At 40.1% G+C, this 23,756-nt stretch overlaps 2 protein-coding genes across 7 annotated transcripts; one reads left to right on the top strand and one right to left on the bottom strand.

Annotated features, from left to right (window-relative positions):
* Nucleotides 1–3,876, bottom strand: SLC7A6OS (solute carrier family 7 member 6 opposite strand). 2 transcript variants are annotated; one of them, XM_079316569.1, is made up of 5 exons: nt 3,699–3,876; nt 2,654–2,995; nt 2,128–2,325; nt 1,148–1,271; nt 1–680 (listed from the first exon to the last, which is right to left on the bottom strand). In XM_079316569.1, exons 1-5 carry the CDS (start codon nt 3,840–3,842, stop codon nt 559–561), a joined length of 930 nt encoding a protein of 309 aa, XP_079172695.1. In that variant the 5' UTR covers nt 3,843–3,876; the 3' UTR covers nt 1–558. The 2 variants fall into 2 exon arrangements, with proteins under 2 accessions (XP_079172695.1, XP_079172694.1); XM_079316568.1 differs by having other exon boundaries at nt 2,128–2,328.
* On the top strand, nt 3,550–20,678 carry PRMT7 (protein arginine methyltransferase 7). 5 transcript variants are annotated; one of them, XM_079316557.1, is made up of 18 exons: nt 3,550–3,745; nt 4,773–4,928; nt 5,678–5,714; nt 7,001–7,150; nt 7,672–7,780; nt 8,477–8,589; nt 9,797–10,038; nt 10,193–10,370; nt 11,432–11,559; nt 12,344–12,503; nt 12,910–12,993; nt 14,017–14,064; nt 14,871–14,960; nt 15,578–15,739; nt 18,020–18,094; nt 18,496–18,656; nt 19,816–19,912; nt 20,464–20,678. In XM_079316557.1, exons 2-18 carry the CDS (start codon nt 4,834–4,836, stop codon nt 20,617–20,619), a joined length of 2,085 nt encoding a protein of 694 aa, XP_079172683.1. In that variant the 5' UTR covers nt 3,550–3,745; nt 4,773–4,833; the 3' UTR covers nt 20,620–20,678. The 5 variants fall into 5 exon arrangements, with proteins under 5 accessions (XP_079172683.1, XP_079172682.1, XP_079172686.1 ...); XM_079316556.1 differs by lacking the exon at nt 3,550–3,745 and adding an exon at nt 3,895–4,132; XM_079316560.1 differs by lacking the exon at nt 3,550–3,745 and adding an exon at nt 4,142–4,687.
* The last annotated feature ends 3,078 nt before the right edge of the window (nt 20,679–23,756 follow it).

Genomic DNA, 23,756 nt, shown 5'->3' on the forward strand with positions numbered 1-23,756 from the left:
TTGGTCAAAAAAATTTTATTTACAATTTAAATGCACATTGTTCAATTCCAGCAGTAAAACTACTGGGGAGAGTAGTAGACTGATCAAGGCATTTAATATGTTCAACACTTGTGAAGAAAGTCACTTGACACTGAGGAACAAATGAAGTAGGAAGCAGTAGGATAAGAATGCCTTTTTCCAGGACTTCCACTTGCCAGCAGGACAGACACATCGATCCTCTTGTGAAACCTGACATATTTAGACATGACCAGAAGAGCTGCTGCCAACAGTACCTCCATATCTATATATTTCCTACAGGTAAAAACTCCTGGGCATGCAGCTTTGGGAAAACAAAAAGAAATAAAAGGCCCCTTCAAAACCTCAACATACGCAATGAGTGGAAAATTCCATTTCAAAAGCATAGAGCATCTTGTGCTTGGAAAAAAAATTGTGTTCTGAAGTGGCCATAGTCACACCCATCTGTTTAATATCCACCAGCTGAAGTTGGGTGCTCAGAATATCTTCCTACAGCAGCAGATGTTCACCTTCAGTATGCATTTCATCTCCCAAACCAGGCTGTCAGTCAGAGGCCAAATCTTCAATTTCATCGTATCCAAATTCCTTCAAAACCTCCTGTCGATATTTGTCCCATGTTCTTCTCCTGTAACATTGGTCCTCATCACTGGAGCTCTCTTCAGAGTCTGTAGAGAAAGCATCAACACTTCGAGATTATCCCTTCTTTTTACTAAAAAAAAATTAAATTAATCAGAATAGTTTAAGCTTCTTGAGAAACTAATGAAATCTGAACAACTTCTGTATGAGCTGAGGTTTGAATTGTGTTTGAAGTACTCTGGGGGTAGGGATTCAGAAGGCAGAGGCAGTGTTTCACAAGCAAGTGGACACAAGTCATGGATTCCTCCTCTAAGCAAGCAAACATCTGTAATTGCAGCAGCCTCAATTTGACTTCTCTATTTTGTCTTCAAAAACACCAATTTCTCTTCTAGTTCCAAGAAAGACAGTCCTCCTCTATGCATATTTCACCATTGTAAGAGCAGAATGCTACCCCAGCAGCACTCAGTTAAGTTGCTTTTTTAGGGATAGCATGTAAAAAAAGAGGGGATGTACACATACACAGCAGGAAAGCAAACAGCATTTATGACAGGTGTACCTTTTTCTCCATCTTCCTCAGGTAAGAATTCATCTTCTTCAGGATAATCATTACGCCAGTTATTTTCATCATTTTCATCATCTTCATCTTCATATGCTTCCTCTGGACCAGGATCATCATGTACCTGCATGTCAACACAAAACATAATGCTGAGTGTCTGTACTTATGGTGAAAAGTGGGTTTTCATCCACCTGTGCAATACTGTACAGATCAGAAAGAACCAGAAATACTGATGGGAGGCAGAAGGAATTCTGCAGTGACACAGGGCATACTGCAGAAGAATTTGACTTGTCACTGCATTCACCATAACACTTCAAATCTGCTTTAGGTGAAAAATCAGTGAAGTCACACATGTACATATACCACTCCAGTATTTCAATGTTAGTGTGTAACTTAATTCTACTCATTTTAGCAGTAGTGTAATAGATGAAGGAAAAGAGAAAGTGTTTCAGGCTCCCAATATACAAGCCTGTGGATCACAGGAACTGTACAACACAAGACTAAAGCTTACATTAAACTTCCTAGCTCCAGTCACTGAAGAACAATTTATTATGAAAAAAATACTGCACATGAAAACTGAAGTCCTCAAATACTGAAAATGTTGTGTGTCCCCCCCTTGTTCTTTTCATTCAGTCATATTTACAATGACATTTGAATGGCTGTCTCTAACAAGCAAGACATAAATTACTCAAGTTTACATTCATGTGCCAAAATGTAATTGGCAGTTTGAAACCAGACAGATTCTTCTCATTACATAAGCACCATCCCTTTGATTTTGTCATGTGATGTCCTTGGATAAACAGTAACCTGCAGGAACAAGAGACTGGCAGTTACAAAAGGCCTAACACAGAAGTCACTGAGCATATGTGTAGTGTCCATCTTAAAGGACCTTCCTTGGCATGGCAGCTTTTAACAGCAGGACTTGAAACATCTTTTATGATCTTTTTAGTTTAGAAAGATTGTTTTTTCCACACCCTTACCCATTCATATTCTTCTCTATAGGGCTGTACAGAAAGGATATTTTCAATCCAATCAGGGGCTGATGTTTCCTTATAGTAGATGTCATAAACATACTCATCTTGTTTGTCACCATGTTCTTTTTTACCATCTTCAGAAACATTTAAACGTTCACGGATCATCTCTACTGCATTGCAGAGAATTGTATCTGGATCATTCTTCTGCTGAGAAAAAATAAAAAATGCGTATTTCCATTAAAGTCAAGACAAGTCTTACAGCCAACAGTTTTCAGATGAAAAGAGAACTTACACATCAGACCAAGGCAAAGAAAAAATAGGGTGGCACAAGCCCTTCCTTAAGCAGCAGCTTCATACACTGTTTCAACATTAGTGCACTTAGGATCTGCATGGAACTTGCATTCCAACTCGCAATTTAATTAAAGCTGCTATTAAATAGTGGAATACTTCCAGTGCAAGCAAACTCTGACAGCAGTCTGCCCTCATGTACCACTCAAGAGCGACACCAAAGCCCCCTGAGTTCACAGCTGACCTGCGGGCTTGCAGTGGTTACACAGGCATCTCCCACCGTCTCCTCTTCCTGTACAATGTCAAACAGCTGGAAGTGCCCCCAGCAGTCTGCGCTCCCGGCGGCAGCTGCGCTGCGCTGTGCAGAAGCGCCCGGGTGTGTTTCAGAGGGGCCGTGCGCGGCTGTGCCGGCGCACTCGGGCCTGTGGCTGGAGAGCACTCGGTACCGGCTCTGCTTCCTGCTCTCCTGCCTGGAGCCGCGCAGCCCCTGCAGGATCCGCTGCCGGCTGCCCAGCCAGGGGCGCAGCCTCTGCGCCGCCCTCTCTCGTGTGATGGCATCTTTAACGTACTTCTGAACGGGTTCGTTCTGGGGAAAAGGAACAGAATGATCATATCAACACAGCAAGTCATTCTCCTTCCTAGAAGGGATGAAGAACTGCAGTACCAATAATCCTAACAATATCCAAGTAACTTCTACTATTACTTTAACATAAACATAATATTCTCTTGTTACAAGGGGAGGAAAGCAGAAGATATGAAAGTCCTGTGACTGTTTCAGTTTGATTCTTAAGCGACTCCATGGTCTCCAAATAACTCTCCAAACAAAAACACGTGGCTTTGGAAATACAATGGAACTAAATTTAGGGTGGGTGTAGTATCCTTTAGGGTGCATTAAGACCATTTCCCAAGATAGAAGTGTTTTATTCAATATAAAAGGCTGGAGGGCGGATGGTAGTTGTTATCTTTGGGGGGCTGAGCTTCAGCATCTCACACAGCAGAAATCCAAGCTTCACTTATTGCCTGTCGTGTAGTTTCCAAGCGAAGAGCCGTCTCTAAGTGTAGAAAGGGAGTGCTGAGCACAGCTCGCCCGGGGCTCGCGGTGCGCTGTGGCCCGCAGCTCTGCCCCTGCCCTGCCCGGCTGTCACAGCGCAGGAGCCGCCGAGCCCTGGGGGACCGCCACCGGGGCCGGGCTGCTCCCCGCAGCGCCGCATCCTCACAGAGCCGCGGGGGCAGCCAGCGACAGCCGCTGCTTTCCAACCCCGCTCCGCGCCGCCCGGCTGCCCCGGTACCTTGGAGGACACGGTGGTCACCAGCTTGAAGAGGCTGCTCTCCACGGGCTCGGCCCGGCGCCGCTTGCAGGCCAGGAGCAGCGCCTCGGCCGGCTCGGGGCCGCCGCGCTTCCGCCGCACGCGCAGCACGGCCGCGCCCGCCATGGCGCCGCGGGGGCGGAGCGCCGGCAATGCACAGGAGCGGGCAGTTCCGCAATGCACAGGAACGGGCAGTTCCGCAATGCACAGGAACGGAGAGTTCCGCGCTGCACAGGAACGGAGAGTTCCGCTCTGCGCTGCACGGCGCCGAGAGTTCCGCTCTGCGCTGCACCGCACAGCGCCGCCCTCGCGCAGAGCGCGCCGGGCCGCTGGCTCGGGATCGGCGGCGAGGGAGGGCCCGCGCTGTCCGGGGCAGGTACACGCGGTGTCCGGGCTCTGCACACGCGGTGTCCCGGGTAAATACACGCGGTGTCCGGGGCAGGCACACGCGGTGTCCGGGCTGTGCACACGCGGTGTCCCGGGTAAATACACGCGGTGTCCGGGGCAGGCACACGCGGTGTCCCGGGTAAATACACGCGGTGTCCGGGCTGTGCACACGCGGTGTCCGGGCTGTGCACACGCCGCTTGCGGAGCTGGCGGCCCGGCGCTCCGAGGAGGGGCGAGCCGCGGATGGCGGGCCCGCTGCGCTGGCTCCGGGCAGGGCTGCGCTCTGGCCGCTCGTTCTGAGGGGAAGGCTCGGGCCTTGCCGCTCCCGGCCGGGGCTCGCAGGGCCCTGGGCAGGCTGTGGGGACTGCGGGATCGGGCCCGGCCCGACGGGCTCACTAACGGGATGTTCTTCCATGAGCATTTACTGCTGTCCTGGTTTCTTGCGCTGTGTTTTCGGGGGTTACATCCAGGTGATCTTCAGGGTCCCCTTTCTGTCTAGGACTAGGTGACAGATTTTAGCTTAAAACATCTCTTATGAAGAAAGCATAAAGCAGTCACCAGTACTTCTGGCCAAGGCAGGTGTAGTGGGGGAAATGTACAAGAGCCACAGTGATACCTGTTGTGTTTACTGAAAGTTTTGTGATTTCTTTGGGGTTCTTTTTCCCACAGCTGAAGCGAAAGCAAAAGTGCACACAGTACATAAATAATACATTACAAATTGAGATTGATCATGAAGACCTTTTGTGGAAGAGCCAATCCAACCACTGGTTCGATGGAGTGGTTAGAAGAGGGTGAGGATTATGACTACCACCAGGAGATTGCAAGGTATGCTTGGAAAAGTAGCTTGTTCCCTTAAAGGACGCCGAAAAATGAGCAAATCCAACTTTATTTTAATGTCAGTTTGGAGGTTTGTCTTTGTAGAAGTTCCAAGGGCATGAGGTGAACTGGTGTAGAATAGTCTAAGTGTCAGTAAATGTTCCCAGTGGTGTATAGGGCAAGACTGTCAATGTAGTTCTCCAAGTAGTTTCCTTCTAAATTTTTTTAAGTGTTTTCATTGGGGCTGATCCGAATAGTGACAGTGACTGACATGGGACAAAAATGCATTGACTAAAATTATTTTAGATGCCAGTGCAACATATAACTGTCAGGTGTCTGTCCCTGTTCTGGCTTTTTAAGAGCTTAGTGTAATAGCCAGAGAAGGTGGGAAGATATATTTTGGGATATTTTGGAGTTGTGCAACCCACAAAGAAATGGGAACCAGAGTAAGTCTTGGTAAAAAATAAGTCATTAGTATTCTGTCTTTCATTGCTCTGTATGACTATGTGTCTGTCTCAGGTGCTGCTTCACAGCTGTTTGTCCATAGGTCTGTGCCTTGGGTCCATTGCTGTGGAGAGGATTTGTGCCAGTGGTTCATGAGTTGATTTATATGCTGATGGCCACATCACTGCAATTACATTATCCCTTAGATTTGGGAAACACTTTAAATCCTCAAAGAGTGTGTCAGTTGTATGTGCATTTGTGGGCCAGTTGCTTTGCAGAATGGAGTATTTTAACTAGAATATCTTTTATTGCAGGTCACGCTATGCAGATATGCTTCATGATAAGGACAGAGTAAGTATAGAAACATAAAAAACCCTTTTGAATGGTGGGAAAAGAGCTATTGCATTTCTCTTGAATAGCTGTCACTGTGTGATTATATGGGTTTCTCTGAAAGATTAAATTATCACATTTTTGTAGTCTCTAAGGTACCAGGCCTGCTCTCAGATCAACAGATACCTTCCTACATCTGACTTTAGTGTTCTGTTGTTTACTGCAGAACATTTTTATATTCAGTAGCCAGTTTTGCTGTTCTGTTTGGCATTTTTGGACAGAGAGCTCATTAGATGAAATTTCAAAGGCTGTTAAAGTGAAGCTGGGCTTCTCAGTTTTTATAGGAGTGTAAGTAAAGTCTATTTTTTTGTGGTGTTTCTACCAGATATGCAGGCATGAAGTCTGAAATGAGTAGTTCAAATGTTCATTTTCTTCTAGCCAGTAAGTCAGCATTCCATCAATAATGTTTTGAAAGATTTTTGTGGTGCCTCCATGAGGAATCTTGAATTCATATTGAATTAAAATGTGGGATCAGGCATTTAATAAGCTCTGTAGAGGCAGCAGGTTGTGGCTGAGTGATTAAAACAGCTACTGGAATTACATGTATCAAAGCTGTTGACTAGAATTGTTCAGAAAGGAATACAGCAGACCTTCCAAATGTGTAATGTTCAAAGGCTGTGTATTCCTTGGAAAGGCTTAATAAATTATTTGGAAAGGAATGTCTCGTTAGAAGGGAAATATAACATGTGTATTAATCTGTATCTTGTGGCTGACAACATTTGTTTTTTTCCTGTTGATGAGGCTGGTGTGCTTATAGGTCCATTTAATGGCCTGTAACCAAAAACCAGGATTTGCACAGGTTTATTCTCATGTATGAACCTTTTTCAGTAGATGAAGAGAGGAATCTAAATCAAGATACTTCAGGTCCTGTACTGCCATAGGGAAAATATGACTGTTTGAGTGGCCCTGCAGGGGAAAATTAATCAGAAAACCTGTAGTATCTCCCATGGATCTGATTATTATTTGCTCAGGAAAATACTCAGATTTGGAAATCATGCATGTTAAGAATTGACCAATGGTAATATGAACATTGTGATAAATACTGATGTCCTTTAAACAAGCTGATCCTGACAGATACAGTGTTACTGTTGAAGATGCCTTTGGTGTGACTGTTCAGGACTGAGTGTCTGTGAGCCTTTTTCTGATCATAAACTCACGGTCAAAGAATGTCAGATTTCTGCACAAAAATTAAAAACATAAATGGATAAAAGATTGCTGATTTTTTTGTTTTGTTTTGTTTCCCACAGAATGTGAAATACTACCAAGGTATTCGTGCTGCAGTGAGCAGAGTAAAAGAGAGAGGTGAGAAAGCAATTGTGCTGGACATAGGGACAGGCACAGGACTCCTGTCCATGATGGCAGCTTCAGCTGGGGCAGATTTCTGCTATGCCATTGAGGTGAGCATTTCTTAGAGGTTGCACATATTCAATATGTTCTTTGTGATGCTTTGTTTTCATGCTGTGTACTATCTCTGTTGTTTTTGTTCTGAATGAAGCAGAAATTCTCTTCAGAGCTACACTGTTAACACAAGCAGGTTTTTGGCATACTTCAGTGACTGTTTCAGTGCTGGTTGTTTTGGTTTCATTCTCACAGTGGAGCACATGTAAGTCTTTAGGGGCTTCTGTTGATATCTTTATTTTTACAAAAAATGAGCTTGTTTAGCATAAATGCTAGAATGTTAATGTGTATTCTTGTGTTTCAAAAGTTAGTAGCATTTGGAGGCAGCTCATAACTCCCTAACAGTAGAGCTCTGAGTTTTTCCAAGTGGGGCTTGTTATCTTGTTTCATGGTAGTGAACTTCAAACATAGGAAAAGATACAGAAGATGTTAATTGTTTTCAGAATTAAATATATTGAATTTTGCTTTTGAAAGCCAACTTGAGTGGTGCCATTTTGTTACTCTCTCTTTATCTTCACAGGTGTTCAAGCCCATGGCTAATGCTGCTGTGAAGATAGTGGAGAAAAATGGTTTTTCTGACAAGATCAAAGTAATCAACAAGCATTCCACTGAAGTCACAGTTGGCCCAGGTGAAAAAAAATAGTCTAGGCTTGAAAAAATTGGCAAGTACCTGAAAACCACAGAGGAATATGTCTTACTCTTCTTCCTTGTACTTTTTAAAATTAAAACAAGTGCTTTGAGAACACTGAGGGAATTGGGGAGGGGGTTCAGGTTGGAGAAGAGGAGGCTCAGAGGAAGCCTTATGTCTGCAACTGCCTCAAAGTAGGTTTAGGCAGGTGAGAATTGGCTTCTTCTCCAAGTGACAGGATGACAGGAAATGGCCTCAAATTGTGCCAGGGAAGGTTTAGATCAGAGATTAGGAATTTTTTTTTCAAAGTTGTAAAGCACTGAAAAGACTGCCCAGAGAAAGGGTGGAGTCACCATCCTTGGAAGTGTTTAAAAACTTGTGGATATGGCACTTGAGGACATGGTTCACTGGTGAACATGGTGATGGTGCTGGGTTAGTGGTTGGACTTGATCTTAAAGGTTTTTTCCAGCCTTAAGGATTCTGTGATGCTTTACATTCTAGAAAGTAACACTGAAAAGCTACTTCAAAGGAAAGTGTTTTGGAAATACCTCAGCAGCCATTTGTATTTCAAATGGAAAATAATTTCCAGTCTTCAGCAGACTCTCTAACAGGAATAATACTTGTGTATTCAGGATAGCATCTTCTTGAAAGACTTGCATAAAGACTTAACACTACAGTATTAATTTGTGTCTTTTAGATGGAGATATGCAGTGTCGGGCAAACATCCTGGTAACAGAATTATTTGATACAGAGCTGATTGGAGAAGGAGCTTTGCCAAGCTATGAGCATGCACACAAATATCTTGTACAGGTAAGAAAATAGGAAGTGTGTCACATCTATCAGTAGAGACATTCTTTGCCTGTTTTTTGAAGTAGGATAGAGATTGTACAGGACTTAGGCTTCTGTATCCCTTGGTAAATACACCACCACCTCTGCTAGTTTCTTATTCAGTCAAATAATTTACTAGATTCATTCCTAGAATAAAGCTATTTGAGTTCATATTGTAAGTCACAGGCTCTGAAATTGCACCTAGTTGCTTTGTGTTGAGACCAATAACTTACTGGTTACCAAACGTCATTGAGAGAGGCATCCAGTTCTGATTTTAAGCTCTCCTTAATATCAACTTTGTCCCAAGATGTTTTAAAAAGTCTCCTAAATTTGATGACCTTCAACTCCCAGGCATTGGTTCATTTTTGGCTGTTTTTGGTTTTTTTCCTATTGTGTTCTTGCTACTCCATATGCATTTTGCATGTGAAAATATTTTAAATTCTGTATTTAAATGATAGTCTTTTTTGGACTTATAATCTGTGGTTACAATTTTAGGGCTTTCTGTTTTGCATTTTCTAGTATTCTCCTAGTTACATGGATAGCAGAACTTTATTTAGGGTTCCAGGTTTCCATTCACCAGTTTGAAAGACACCATATAAAGACAATAGCACTCCATAACTTTGTACTGCTCTCCATATAGATCTCTAAATTGCAATTACTCTTTCTTTCTGTAAAAGCATTGGTTTTGGACTTCATGGTTGGCTCTTAGCTCATACTGGGATTTTTAGGACAATTTATATGTTTTCCACTCTTTAAATATGGATACAAAGTTGTCATTGCATAAATATTTGAGCCATTATTTTTCTTATTTTCTCATTGCAATCAGCAACTCTCTTATTGTTGATGGCTTAGTACTTTCCTGACTTGAGAAGCTCAGGCTGGCTCTTATTTCAGAACAAGAATGGAAATGTAAGATTAACTGAGGTTAGTAAATTGATAGTGTTGCATGGTTAATGAAGTGATCTGGCCTTGCTGAACCACACTGAACAGGATAGATATGTGTATTCTATTTCACAGAGAGAAAAATTGCTCTGGTGTTGCAGAAGTCTCTAAAATAACTTGTATTTTGTAATAAAGCTCCCAGTCCAACTTTTCTTTAAATGATTTTGCATTTCAATTGATTTAATTCTCACTTATGTTAACAATTCAAACTTGTTGAATGTGTTTACCCTTTGTTTTGAACATTCAGGAGGGATGTGAGGCAGTGCCTCACAGGGCAACGGTGTACGTCCAGTTAGTGGAATCCAGAAGAATGTGGTCCTGGAAGAAACTCTTTCCTGTTCATGTTGAAACAGAGGATGGTGAAAAAATTCTTGTTCCACCTTCAGAAATGGAGAACTGTCCAGGTGTTCCATCTGTTTGTGATATCCAACTGAACCAGATGCCTTCAAGTGACTTCAGTACCCTTAGTGATGTGGTGACAATGTTCAGGTAAGGGAAACACTGTTTTTTTTCAAAACAAAGTTATCTTTTTATGCCTTTCATGTAAGCTGTGCATTCAGCTTAAGAAACTGGTGAGTTTCTGAAGAATTCTTTTTACAGTTTTCTTCCTATTTCTTTTTACAATTTTCATGCTTCCCTGCAGTGTGGATTTCAGTAAGCCAGTACAGAGTGCTTCTACCTACTATAGAGTGCAGCTGGAGCCTGTGAAATCTGGCAAGGCACAAATTGTACTTTCCTGGTGGGATATTGACATGGACCCCCTTGGGACGATAAATTGCACAATGGCTCCCTACTGGGTAAAACCCACTTCTGCTTTGCAGGTAAAATACTGAGCCTTCATTGTCAGATGACTGAGCAACTCTTTGGAGTATTGGGGGATTTAAGCAGCTCTGCCTTAAATTGTTTAGGAGCTTTGCTAATATTTAATGTGTTGGGAGATGCTAATTGTAGAAATTTCAGCCCATTTTAGCTTTTCTTTAATGTTAATCTTTTATGAGTAAAAAAGAGTAATCTTTTATGTAAAGCTTCAAAACTGAAACTGTCTTCCAGATAGTGCTATTTCTTTTATGTTCAAGAAATTCAGATTTCCATATCTTTTTCCTTAACTAGTCTCTATCCCTGGTTAAAATATTAGTCTGTGGTTTGGTTCCATGTAATTCCTATATTAAATTTCTAAATAAGTGTTATGTTTATAGAAGTATATTTATACACTCATATAAAAAAAAGAGGCTGATGTAGGAAAGTGCTGGATTGATATGGATAATTACAGAAATACTATCACTACTAAGTCAGATTCTTGCATTTTTATGTCAATGTATTTACAAGTAGGATTAACTTAGTCAAAAGGAAATTACAAAATGATTGATTATCTACTCTTAGCATGTTTGAGAAGAAAATTTGAAATTATCAAATTGGAGGTGTTCAGTCAGTTTAGAATGACTGATCAGCATAGGATATTTGCAGTGCAAAAACCAGCTTTTTGAGACACAAGGTAGTTGTGCTGTGATCAGAGTGACACTGACATAATTCTAGGTGCATGAGGCTGTCAGCAGTTTGATACAGGTTTCTAACAAAAGTGAACTGTGGAGGTGAAACAGCATTAGCAAATGCAAAACAATTTTGGGTTGTTTTTAATTTAGAATAGAGGCTTGGCCAGTGAGCAAGCCAATGGTCTTGGGTTTATTCTGTTTCAAGAAATCAGTATTATTCAATATGCAATATTGGTCTTTTCAGCCTTGCTAACTTGAACTAGATTCTTGAAATTAATCATGCATTTTCAAAGTTGTACCCATTCTTCCTAATTGATTTCCTGCTACTTCTTTACTTTTCATTTACTATTTATGGGTGAGTTCCTAAGGTTTTGTGTATCAACCCTTTTCAGTGGAGAGATCACTGGATGCAGTGTGTTTATTTTCTTCCACGTGAGGAGCCAGTTCTGCAGGGTGAGAAGCTGTACCTGACTGCTTGTCGTGATGAGTACTCTGTGTGGTACAACCTGCAGAAAGCCAGGTAAAAATCTGTGTGTGAAAAAGGCTGCTGTCTTACTCCAAGCTGGAGTATTTGCAGCTCTTAGAGCCTTTTGTAGAAGAGCTAGATAAGAACCTAAAGAGTAGAAAAATATTAAAGGCTGCTTCTTGAGTAATGCACAGGTGGAAAATACACGTTATGAATAAAAACTCAGTTGGACTGCAAGCTTCTGCATTGCACCTGCATGCATTCTCTGTCAAAGAAGCATAAAACACTCATGGTTAATTTCTGGGAATCCTAAAATACAGCACAGCTGAAGTGGCAGGTAAAGAAGTGAAATAATTGCCATTCTGTTTCCATTTTTTAATTTTCCTAATCAACACTGTCTTTTTGAGATTACTGCCTTTTGCCCAGATTAAAAAGAATTTAATCATGTTGGTTGTAATGACAATAGCAGCAAACATTTTCAAAACCAGTGCTAGCTTTAAAGTGTCTGCATTTGCTTTGCCTTTCTTGCTTAGGAATCCAACATCCAAACAAGTAACTGCTGAAAGGGCAAAGCCTAAAGTACCTAACCATCACAGTTAGTGGGAAAGTGGGGGATGGTCTTGGTTTTGTCTTATAAAAAAAGTGAGAATTCTTTTTGGCCACTTTTCATTTGGAAATACAGAATTGCAGAAATGTCTCTGGAGAACCAGGAACTTTGAAAAAGTGTCAGCAGAGTTCGTATTCATTCCTGTGCATATCAGCCAAAATGCATAAATGTGCTGTTTGCAGAAATGTGTTAGTGATGCTGTAGTTGATACTACACTGACATTTTTTACAGAGAGGGGGAGAACAAAGCAGATGAAGAGGAGCATGAATCAGATGTTCCTGTGGAGAGTCCTGTGTGTAGGTGTCGTGCTCACCTGCTTTGGAACAGGCCCCGCTTTGGGGAGCTGAATGATCAGAGTAGAACACAGCAATACATCACAGCCTTGAGGAAAGTGAGTGCTGGCTGCCTGCAGGCTTTATGGGCTTCTCTGATGGATGCACACAGTGCAGTATTTATTTGTGGAATTTGTTTGTCCCCTGCAAAGGACTTTGCTCACCAAGTGGATTTTTCTTATATCAGCAGATGGAAGTTATAAGTTTTCTTGAAAACTTTAGTATTAAATATTTTAATGGTAAGCAGCCACTTTTGCATAGAATTTGTAGCAGCTCTGTGTGTTAGACATAATATTGGTAGTTAGAATAAAGACATCCAATACATTTTTGAAGAAACTTTTTCAGACCTAAGCCAAGGGCATCACATGAGAATTTTTTTTACCATTATTTGATATGAAAGTGTATAAAGTGTGGAAAACTTTTCCCTCTGGAATAAGATTAACAATGACTATTTGTTTTCTGTAGGTTCTGAAAACAGATAGTGTTTGCCTTTGTATCAGTGATGGCAGTCTGCTCCCTGTGCTGGCTCACTATCTTGGAGCAAAGCAGGTATAGTACTTTGTCCTGTTTTTCAGATCTTTGCATTCTGGCTTGACATTTTTCTCTCATGTAGTTAATTTCCATTTCATTATTCAACTATTTGCAGTGCCTCTTCAGGGACAAGTGAGGAATAGACTCACATTGTGTTGAAGGGAAGGTTAAATTCATCTCTGGTCAAGCTGAGGTCTAGAAAGATAATAATCACCAGATTTGACATTTACTAATGTGTGGTTTTGAGGGAAAGTGCTGTTCCTTTTTCCTCACTGCTTCCTGTTTGCCATCTTATATCTTGTTTATTTGAAAACAGTCTTTCTATGGACCTAAATGTCTGGTAGGGTATTTTTCTCTTATGTTTGCAGTTCCATAATTACATTCATTACCTAGTCTAGAGTGGAAGATATGTAAGAGCCAAGTAGGAAGCAGTGAGAGTGCTGGGTCTGTGTGTAACTAAGAGCTGCCTGGCTGTCTCACATACATGAATGCCCTACTTAACAGGGGGCTCTTCAAACTAACATCTGTTTGAGTTGAACTGAATATCTGGGAATGTGTAATGTGATATAATCCTGAGGAATGTAGCATATTGTCTAACTATTCATCATTTTGGATAAAAACTAATTTTTTTTTCTTACTGCAAAAGACTTCTGAGCACTTTCCAGCTGATACAGTCAGGTCATGTTAAGCAGTATTTACAATTTGGCACACTGGTAATGTGCTTGCATTTGTTCATGAGTAAATACATGCTTAGAACAAATGTTAATTTGCTGTATGCAACTTAAAACTGGAAAATAAATATTTGCATTCTGTTGAGGTTTTTTTTTATCTTGTATAGTTGTGAAAACAGAATTATTTAGCCTGTAGTTTGGGGAGTGTTTTGTTGTTAAAAAAGCTCATTATAGTGGGCTGTGGAATGGATGCATGATTCTTATGAACTGTGCATACTAGGGCATCAAATGTTACTTCATTCTTCAGTTACATGTTCTTGTAATTAAAAACTATAAAGCTAGTTTGACTAACTGTGTATTTTTTCATTAGGTGTTTACATTAGAAAACTCTGCTGTGTCCTGCTTTGTCATAGAAAAAGTGAGTATTCCATTTTCTGTTAAAGCTGACTCTCTCCTTGCAGATGTCTCTTGGCTTGTCTGCTTGAGCTGCTGCTCTGCTGCTGCCATTGCCTTGGTGATAAAAGCAGGCTGTTTGTTTCTGAGGATTAGTGAGAGCATCCCAAAGCTTGCAGCAGTCTGGCAAGCAGCACTCAGCAGTTCTGTGTTGCAGCTGAGACAGGCTGGGAGTGCCTGCTCTGCTGTTTGCTCTGCCTTGGGGAAGGGCACAGAAGGCTCTGCCAGTGGAGTGGAGGCTGCTCAGGAGAGACAGCTGGGGCCTCAGAAGTGACTGGGAGCAGCTTCCTGGGGTCACCACTGGGCTGTGGCTCCTTTAGTTGACACTGTGTGTTTGGAAGAGATCTGGCTCAGCCTGTGGCTCAGAAGGACAAAACCTGATGGTGGGCAAATGAGGACTTGAACTGGTCCCAAAGAAAAGCCAAATATGCAGTGTATTCATAGATGAAGTGATTCTTGCCTTTCTTGATTATCCTTCTCAAATGCTTCAAAGTACAAATGAATGAAGGTGAGGTAACTTTTGTGTTATCTGCCTTTTTATATAGATAATTTAAAGAATACTGAGGGTACATCCTTTGGTTCCCTAGGTGTAACACACTAGCTCTAGGTGCATGCACCCTTCAAGACTAGACTTGTATCATCCTCATGAGTTATGGCAGGCAGTTTTATTAAAATTTCTTTTGGCTGCTGGTGTCTTTTTAAAACTTATTTTCAGTGAAATTATTATTTTGGTCTCAACTGTGACTTTTGACAATTACTTTTTGGTTTTAGTTTTTAAAAGCAAATAATCTTGAAGATAAAATTAAAATAATAGAAGCACGTCCTGAGTTGCTGAAGCCTTCTCATTTGGAAGATAAAAAGGTATGTTACAGTTGTATATTGTACTGAGTTTCAGGGGTTGGTAGGGAACAGAAGGTAAAAATTAATTGTAACCACAATGAATTCTGGTATATCCCAATTCATATAAAATGTAATGAGTAAATGCTTCACACCATGTGCCACTAAACCTAAAGGAGAGTAAAGACTGTGGGATGGTTGTTGCTTTGTTTTTGAAGGGTCTGACTTTCCCTGCTGCATAATTGCCCCAGTAGTTAAGACAGTTTAACTGGCTCTGCAAGGCTGTAGCTCTTTCACAGTCCACTGATTGGAAGAAGATTGCAATCTATTTGGGAGTAATAACATACTTCAGAATTCTATGACTCATTACAAAGCCTTCCAAACTCAAAGTGCAATATTTTCTCTCAAACTGTTGTGGGAAAATTCAATATAAAATGAGGTAACTAAACCCCGAGAACCATGTCCAGTATGCTGTACGTGCAGTGTACAGTAATTAAATCCCTAGGGAGCAGTAGAAATTTTTATCTAGTTGATTTCACTTAATATATTGCACTGGCAGCTATTGGAAAACCTAAACAGCCTGTGTTGTGAGTTGATGTTCTTTATTATAATGCTTTTTACCTGTTCCCTTCTTTGCCAAGGTTTCTGTCCTTGTGGGAGAGCCGTTTTTCACCACAAGTTTGTTGCCATGGCATAACCTGTATTTCTGGTATGCCAGGACAGCTGTGAGCACTCACCTTGCCAGCAATGTCACTGTCCTACCTCAGTCTGCTTCTTTGCATATGATGGTTGTGGAGTTCCAGGTGAGATTGTTCAGATATTTACACAAATTCACTTAAAACTGAATACTCTACAACTTCATTGCATCTTAATACTGTCCAGTATGTTCTGTACTTGCCACCTGAGAAAAGAATATTTGATATCTTGAAGGTGAATTTTGCTGTTTCAGCCATCTCTTGTCAGCAAATCAGCTCAAGTGATTGATTTTGCCATTTAAAATGAAAGGACTTCATGTTTTAAGGTATTTATTTAGATTAGAGATTGGTGAAGCATGTTCCAATTGTAACATGTACAGTTATAAAATTAGGTACTTTATCTTATATATAATGTATAAATATATATAAAAAGTAGATACTTTGCAATATATCAGGTTTTGAAATGAGGCTTTTTAAAACTGCAGGCAGGATTCCTAACTGCACGTGGATTTTTTTTAACTGCCTGAGGCTGTGCACAGTTCTGAATATGAGCACATTTTAAAAATACTTTAAAAAGTCATCTTTCAGATATTGTACAAAGTTGTAAACGTGTGTTTTTTATTTATCGAGGACTTTGTAACAAAAGATTGTGAAGTATTTACCTACCATAAAAAAGGAAATTAAGTGCTTTCATCATTTATATGCAAAAGTCCAGTAGCTTAAGTGAGGGAACTCTGGCATTGTATAAATAAATATACATTCTTTAAATGAAAGTGTCTGTAATCTACTGAATTTTCAGTTTATTTGTTAAAAATGCCAGTTCTTTCCTCTCCTCTGGCTCACCAGCTGTGCAGTTTCTGTGTCTGAACCTTTTCTCCCTTAACAGTTTCTTTATTCAAATGCTCTTTAACCTTGTTCTCTTACTTCTACATTTGATTTGTGCATGTGAAAATGGTCCCAGCCACCTTGGAGGCTAATCAATTGTGATGCACATTGTTTCAGTTTTCTACAAAAATACAGAGTTTAAGTATGTACTGAGTAAAGAATGTAAATCTGAGTCCTCTAATGGGGACCAGATATTTAGAGTAATCAGATTAAAATAAGCAGTAAATTTTAATTCCATGCTCTCTTATCTAGAGGATTTACTTCCCTAGAACTCAAGGCATTTTTTAAGGAAGTAAGCATTATTCTCTTCACTTTCTAGATGGGCAAACCAAAGCATGCAGAAGATTATTCAGCAATCAGCAGAATGTAGAGTAACATTCATGTCACCTAAGCCTCAGTTTTACACTTTCATATACAGGATTTGTTCAGACATGATTCTACATAAAATTTTCAGTAGAACATTTAACTTCTGTTTTGTTCCAGTAGGCTGTGCCAAAGCTATTGCTTTAATTTTACATTATCTTCTCTCAGTGGTGAATCTAGACTCAAGACTGGTATCTGTATTTTAAAAATAACCTCTGAGTTTACCAGTTCTTGTTTAGACAGAGGGAACAGACAGTGTTGCAATGTCTCCTGCAGAGCTGGTTCTGTAGGCTGTTCTGTCCTCTCAGTCTGGATATGTCATCATGGTTAAGCTATTAGCAAAAACAGGAGAAAAAACTTGATGGAATTACTTGAGTTATAAACTTGTTTCATCCATAATTGCATTTAGGGAGCAGGGTGCTGCCTGTCTGTTTTGGTAGTTCTGCTGGGTGTACCACTCAGTGACTCTTGATAGTCACTTTAGTTCATGCTGTAGTCAGACAGAAATTATAACTGTATTTGTTTAAATGTACATAGTCCTGCTGCCAGCTTGGAAAGCAGGAACATTTGAGATGAAGTGTGACAATGAACAGGTGATAAAATGTATATATCCACAGCTAATGAATGTTTGTGTTCTAGTAAGAGACCATTGATGAGGTCTAAGGAAAGGTAAGAGTTGAACTGAGCCAGTCTGCCCAGTGGGTTGCTAAAATCAATGAAAAGCATGATATGATGTGTCTAAAATGATCTCACTCCACTTTGTGGGGCTAAAGGGAAGTGTGGTTCTCTGGTGGGCTGTGAGATGTTTGTTGCTACTGGGAGTACTTACCTGGGCTGGATAGTGAAAGTGGAGAGGCTGTGAGGCTTAGATCTTGGCAAATCTATACCTAGTCTAAAGTAAACTACACACAGAAATTGTAAGAAATGTTCTTCAGAGGAGCTGTAAACAGTGATTAAAGAATTAACTGACATTAAAAAAACCTTTTCCTAGAATTATCTTCTGATTATTGTAGTAGTTGTAATGGTTCAGCTATATATACATAGTATCTGGCTTGTTATCGAATTTCTAAGCTACAGCTAAAATGATTTCAAGATTTCCTGTTTCCTTTACTAAAGCCAAAATCCTGTTGTTTTTTATAGGATTTATGGAGAATCCGGAGTCCATGTGGCATCTGTGAAGGTTTTGATGTTCGGACTATGGATGATATGATTAAAGTAAGAAAAACAGTTTCAGCTCAAGTCTTGGCAAAACAAAAATTCAGTTTGGCTTAAAGCATTTAATGACTGTTGAAAAACTTGTGTATTAGGCAGAACAGCACTGTTTGAGATTCATCTGTATCAGTTTCTAGAGCTCTGCTCTAGATTAATTGTGGAGGAGTACTGGCAGTTGTAGAGTGGAATTCTTCTCAAAGGAGAAGAAAATTTCAATGCATTTTGAAAGTGCCCATTTCTGTTTCAGGGCTGAGGGCTCCAGTCACAGCATTTGGTTTCATGTGTGTAGGCCATTTTCTCCCTTGTGCCTAAGAAGTGCAGTCCTGCCCTCTTGCAGCTTTATTGCTTAAGTACTCTGGGTCTGCATTTCTGTTGTTTTCAGTAAATTTTCTTCCTTTCTTCAGGATTCTCTGAATTTTAGGGAATCCAAGGAAGCAGAACCTCATCCACTCTGGGAATATCCCTGCAAGTCACTCTCAGACCCTCAGGAAGTTCTGACATTTGACTTCACAAAGGCTGTCCCACAGCACTGCCTCAGGACAGAGGGCTCTGTAAAGCTCTTACGGTCAGTTTTCCCACTGCAGTAAATAATCCTGTCATCATCCATTTCTTTGCCTCCTATTCAAGCCCTTTAGAGGAGTTGAGTTTAGAGCTCCTTTCTGGTACAAATGTACTTGGCAGTTTTTAATAATGTGACATAAGATTGTGGAAGTTGCTCTGACTCAAGCTTCCTGTGGGTATTCACAGTAGTCAATAACAATAGCACAAAGATGATAGACATTATTAGATTAGATAATATGCCTCTGTTTAAAAAAATAACATTTTACTAGCTCTCACCATGATTTAAAATTTAAATAGATTAATTTATAGTTTAGAGAAAGTGAAATGTTACCTGGATGTTTTTAATGCGTGTTTGTTGCCTACTGCTGAGTTCTTACAGAAAAAGCTTCTACTTAGCTTGTCAAATTATTGTGTTTAATAATTAATAGATTATTATGCTTAGTCACATTAAAATTATTGTGTTAGTAGCTTTTAATGTATATGCTATTCTTCCTTCTAACTATAATCCTGGCAGTTTTTATATTTTTCCACATCTTCTGAGATACTTTCCAATATAACTGCAGATTGTACTTAATTCTGTTCAAACTTGAAATGCTGTTAAGAATTAAAAAAGGAGAAAGTTTTATTTTTTAACTATCTAGAACTTACATAGCTTAAACACTGCTGTGTTTCTCATTAAACAAAATAAAATTCAAGCTTTCAAAGGCTCCAGAGCCATCTGTGTGGGGTCTCTGTGCCTTTGCAGCACTTGTGTTTACAGCAGCACAGTAGCATGACCTCTGCTTCTTGTGGAGCAGGCACTTGAAGTGACATGGTGTGTGAGGTAAATATTTTCTCTAAATTCAGAGTCAGTAGAAACTGGGGTCTCTAAAGGAAGTTCTCAGCGTATGCTGTGTAATTCATGCCATGGTATTCTGTGCTGGTTAAGTGGCTGTGCTGCTGAGCAGATGTAGTTATGACATATTCTCTTGCCTTTTTTTAGATTTCATATCTGCAAATACTTTAAAGTTTCTGCCCCCAATTACCAACTCAGTCAGCTGTTCAGCTTTCTTTCAAGGAAAGAAGTTGTCCATGCTTTTGCAGCTCTCACTTAAGCACTAGTGCAGTGTTTAAGCTGCCAGGATTGTGTAAAGTAACAGGTTTTATCCTGCATCTCTCCTCAGGAAAGGAAAGAGCCATGGAGCAGTTCTGTGGATGGAATATCATCTTGCTGCCAATATCTCTGTTAGTACAGGACTGATGCAAATGTCAAATGAAAAGGTATATCTTCATTTTAATTTGTTATGTCAAAGTCTGCAGTGGGTCTCTGCTGGCCATGCTTGGGTTGTGTAGTGCCTCTTCCAACACTGAATGCTGTGTCATCAGAATTGCTAAAAATACCTGTTCCTGTTTTTGTGGGGAGCAGGGGATGTACCTTAAAATGGGAGAGTCTGATCTGTATGCAAATGCTCCCTAGTTTGGAATCAAATTCAAAATTTAAATGGGATGCTAGGTGAAAGCAGAGTTTTTCCATACAAATAACCTCATCTCAGCTTAACAAAAGTAAAAATTTTGAGGGGAAGGTGTAAGTAGTTTTAGTGTTCTATCTCAATATTCTTTAACCAAATCCATTTTTAACTCAGTGACTTCAGTGTGTGGTGTAGCAGATGGGATTTCAAGTTATATGTTCCATAGTGGAGTGGATGGCAGCATAAATGATAACTGCTGGTCATTGTGTGCTCAGCTGGGAACAAGAACTCTTACTGCATTGTTACTGTATAATAATAATATTGTAGATTTTGACTGCTTTCATTTTTAACTTTCTCCTGTAGGGAAACTGTGAATGGAATCCCCACTGCAAGCAAGCTGTTTATTTCTTCAGCTCTGTTATTGAATCAGAAATTCTTTCAGACCCTACTGCTGTCACATACACTATAAATTTTGACACAAAGACAGGAGAGATTGCCATGGATTTTAAGCTATTATGAAATACTTTCCTTTTGCTTATATTCCTAAATTATAATAAACATATAGTATTTTTTTTGTACCAGAGCGTTTCTTTTATTGTATTCAGAGAGCAAACTGTTCTGAAACATACTTCTAACTACTTTGAATTTGTTTTCAAAATGCAGTTAGTGTGGTAAAGAGGAACCATTTCCTGGAGAAAGGTATCCTTGTGAGGGTTTATATACATATATACACATGCTTTTAATTGTCTCTTTGAGGGTTTTACATAGTGTTAAGGAACTATAAAACAGTTTATATGAAAATAGCAGCTGCTCATTGCATGGTATATCATTGGATGAGAACACCAGGCCTTACACTGACATCAGAGAAAAGTGAGTTAAATGTAAAATGTAAATTTCCAGAATGCATTAAAAAATCCCAAGTCAAGCTATGTATGTATATTAGTACTATTCACCAAAAAGTGCCCAAAGTCTGGAAAGCTGTGACTGGTATTTTCAAATAGAATTAGTACATATTCAGATTATTGGAAGTCAACAAACTGATGGTAGTCTGTCCAGAAACAAAAGGAAAAGAGTCGTAGTCTAAGAAGCAAATCTTTATGAGATATGTAATATTCAATCTATGATTAAAAATGTGACCTTAAACTCATTCCATGATTTATTCCATAAATAATACCTGCTGATCATGAGCTTGGCTGAGTTGTAAGGTGCTCTGCAGTAGCACATGTCCTTTACAGAGGTTTCTTAGTTGCTCTCCAGATTACGTTGGCAGCAATGGCATTGTGTGAAACGAGTTCTGCTTTAGATAAACAGTCATCAATTGCTGTATCTGTTTCATATGTGTGACCTATTAAGGTTTTGATAGAAAATCAATGTCCTGCCAGCCCCAAATTGTGTCAGCCATCCACAGGGATGTTACCAAAGCTACTCCTATTTCCTCTGAGCAGCAGCTTCAGCAAAGTGAAAGGAGTATGATAAAGAAGCCACGAGGCAGCAGAAGCCTTCCCTACTCTGCTTTCCTGGTCACCATGATACATCTTTCTTGTGAGTAAAATTTTTTCCTTTTTCTTCTCCTAACAGTGTGATCATATTTATACTTCAAAAGCCATCTGAAATATTTCTAAAGTTTTAGATCAATTTTCCTGATGAGCAGAAACCCTGCAGCACCTGCTGAAGTCTGTGAATTTCACTTTTCAAAAGTGCACTTTTAAGATGCTTACTTTAGTCTGTCATCTCTTAGAGATTTTGCTAGAATATATAGGTTGCTGTTCATGAAACAGCTGTTCTCATTTTGATACACTGTGCCTAGCCCACAGGAAGTATGCTAGCAAATCTGTTTGTTATGTGTTGTACACAGTACAGTTGTAAAGAGAACAGTGATATGGCCAAGCCTTTAAAATAGTAGAAACTTGGCTCTTAATTTTTTTTTTTAAAGGCACAGGCACAGTTGTGCAAGGCTGAAAAAGGCTGATGTGCTGGCTGCCATTCTTGCTGTGTCCAGTAGCTCCTGTGTCTGGCTTGACAGAGAAAGCTTGAGGTGCTTGTGTTCTGCTGAAATAACTTCTGAAAAGGCATTTAACTTCACAAATCATTCTGGATCCAGCAAAACAGTATAGTGCTCCACTAGGAACACAAAACTAGGAGCAATATACTAGAATTTATATGTTTGAAAAAATAAGGTAAGAAAAAAACCACAACCAAATTCACAGTATTTTATTATGCAGTATTAGCTTTCTCAAAAGTAACTGTGTATGGATGTACCTGAATTGTACTTCCTGAGAAAAAAATAAAATATGGCTTGTTAAAATGCCAAAGGGAAGAAATACACAGTGATGGGAGTTTGTATTTTGTTACCAGTGTTACATACATGTTGAAGTTGCATGGTCTCTGCAGTGAATATTAGGGATGGTGACTGAGGGGCATCCTTGTTAAACCCTTTTTGTGTTATGAGACCTGGGATTGTAGAGGTTCTCAGGATGGATGCAGTGAAAGGGAAGGGCAGAGGCTGGATGCAGTAGCAGCCATCTGCAGATCTGTGTTCCCAGGGCTGAGCTGTGTGCATATAAGGAAGGGCATCTTAAATTTCAGTACACCTGGAGCAGAAATTGCATTGCTGCTATTAAAAAAAACCCCCAAAAAACCAAAACTACCAAACCACTGGAAAGATGGAATGCTGAGCATATTTTAGCACCTGTGAGTTCCTTAGAGGAGCAGATTCTGATGGGTGTGCTCAAGAAACCTTGTGTATATTCTAATTCACTATGAGTGTTACCCACATCACTAATGCTTGCTGGTTTGGCTTGTGCATCTAGACAGGCAAATGCTTTAAGAATTTGGTTAAATTTGCTGGGAGCTTGAGGCAAGTTGAGGCAAGCCCTTCCACAAGTGTGTAATTAGACTGTTTATTGTATGTTATCAGTCTTCCTTGACTTACATGAGTTCTTCAGGTTTGGCTTAAAAATCTAACATTTGTGTGGCAAACAGCTGCTTACAGAGGGACACTGGCCATTTCTTACACATGTGTGCAAGAACAAAATAAAAGACTGCTTCCATCTCTGTCCTCTTCCACAGGGCATTTTACTGCAGGCATGCACTTGGGGAAGAAAAGACACTTTATCAAAAAAACACATTACCCAGGAGCAGCAGTCAGCCTCCCATTTGTTCTCAGACCTGACAGAAGCATTGCAGTGATGTTCCAGCTTGGAAGAGCTGCTGGCTATGGGCATCTTAATAAGCAGAGCAAGAATCCTATTTTGTCTTGGAAGGAACTTATTTGGTACTGCCACCACAGGCAATTTTTTTTCTAAATGACAACAGCTTTGATCATGACTAGGCCTGCAGGCACAGATGCATGTTCTAATAGAAACAGGATGCTCTGCCAGCACTGAGCTAACAATATTACAGTTCAGATATTGCAATAGAGTCAGTGTATAGCTGGGCAGCTTTTTTAATGCAAGCCACAGGTTTTAGTCAGGTATTAAAAGTCATAATAAACTACCAAGTGTTGCCATTCACATTTAATTTCCCAACTTTTGCTTTACTGCAGAAGTAACTGTTCTGTAGTTGTGAATTGCAATGAAATTTTACTAAGATGTGATGGTTACCACAGCACGGCTCCACAAGAGGGTGCTGAGAACCCACTTCTAAATTTCTAGCAC

The sequence above is a fragment of the Erithacus rubecula genome (assembly GCF_903797595.1).
Source record: "Erithacus rubecula genome assembly, chromosome: 12".
Classification (NCBI taxonomy): Eukaryota; Metazoa; Chordata; class Aves; order Passeriformes; family Muscicapidae; genus Erithacus; species Erithacus rubecula.

Bases quoted from the DNA above. Each gene is read 5' to 3' on its own strand.
- SLC7A6OS (XM_079316568.1), bottom strand. From the start codon at position 3,842: ATGGCGGGCGCGGCCGTGCTGCGCGTGCGGCGGAAGCGCGGCGGCCCC. The intron at 1,272-2,127 runs GTAAGGGTGTGG...GTTGACATGCAG, and splicing joins ATAGAGAAGAATATGAATGG to GTACATGATGATCCTGGTCC. The intron at 681-1,147 runs GTACACCTGTCA...CTTTCTCTACAG, and splicing joins TGAGGAAGATGGAGAAAAAG to ACTCTGAAGAGAGCTCCAGT.
- PRMT7 (XM_079316557.1), top strand. From the start codon at position 4,834: ATGAAGACCTTTTGTGGAAGAGCCAATCCAACCACTGGTTCGATGGAG. The intron at 8,590-9,796 runs GTAAGAAAATAG...TTGAACATTCAG, and splicing joins CACACAAATATCTTGTACAG to GAGGGATGTGAGGCAGTGCC. The intron at 19,913-20,463 runs GTATATCTTCAT...TTTCTCCTGTAG, and splicing joins TGCAAATGTCAAATGAAAAG to GGAAACTGTGAATGGAATCC.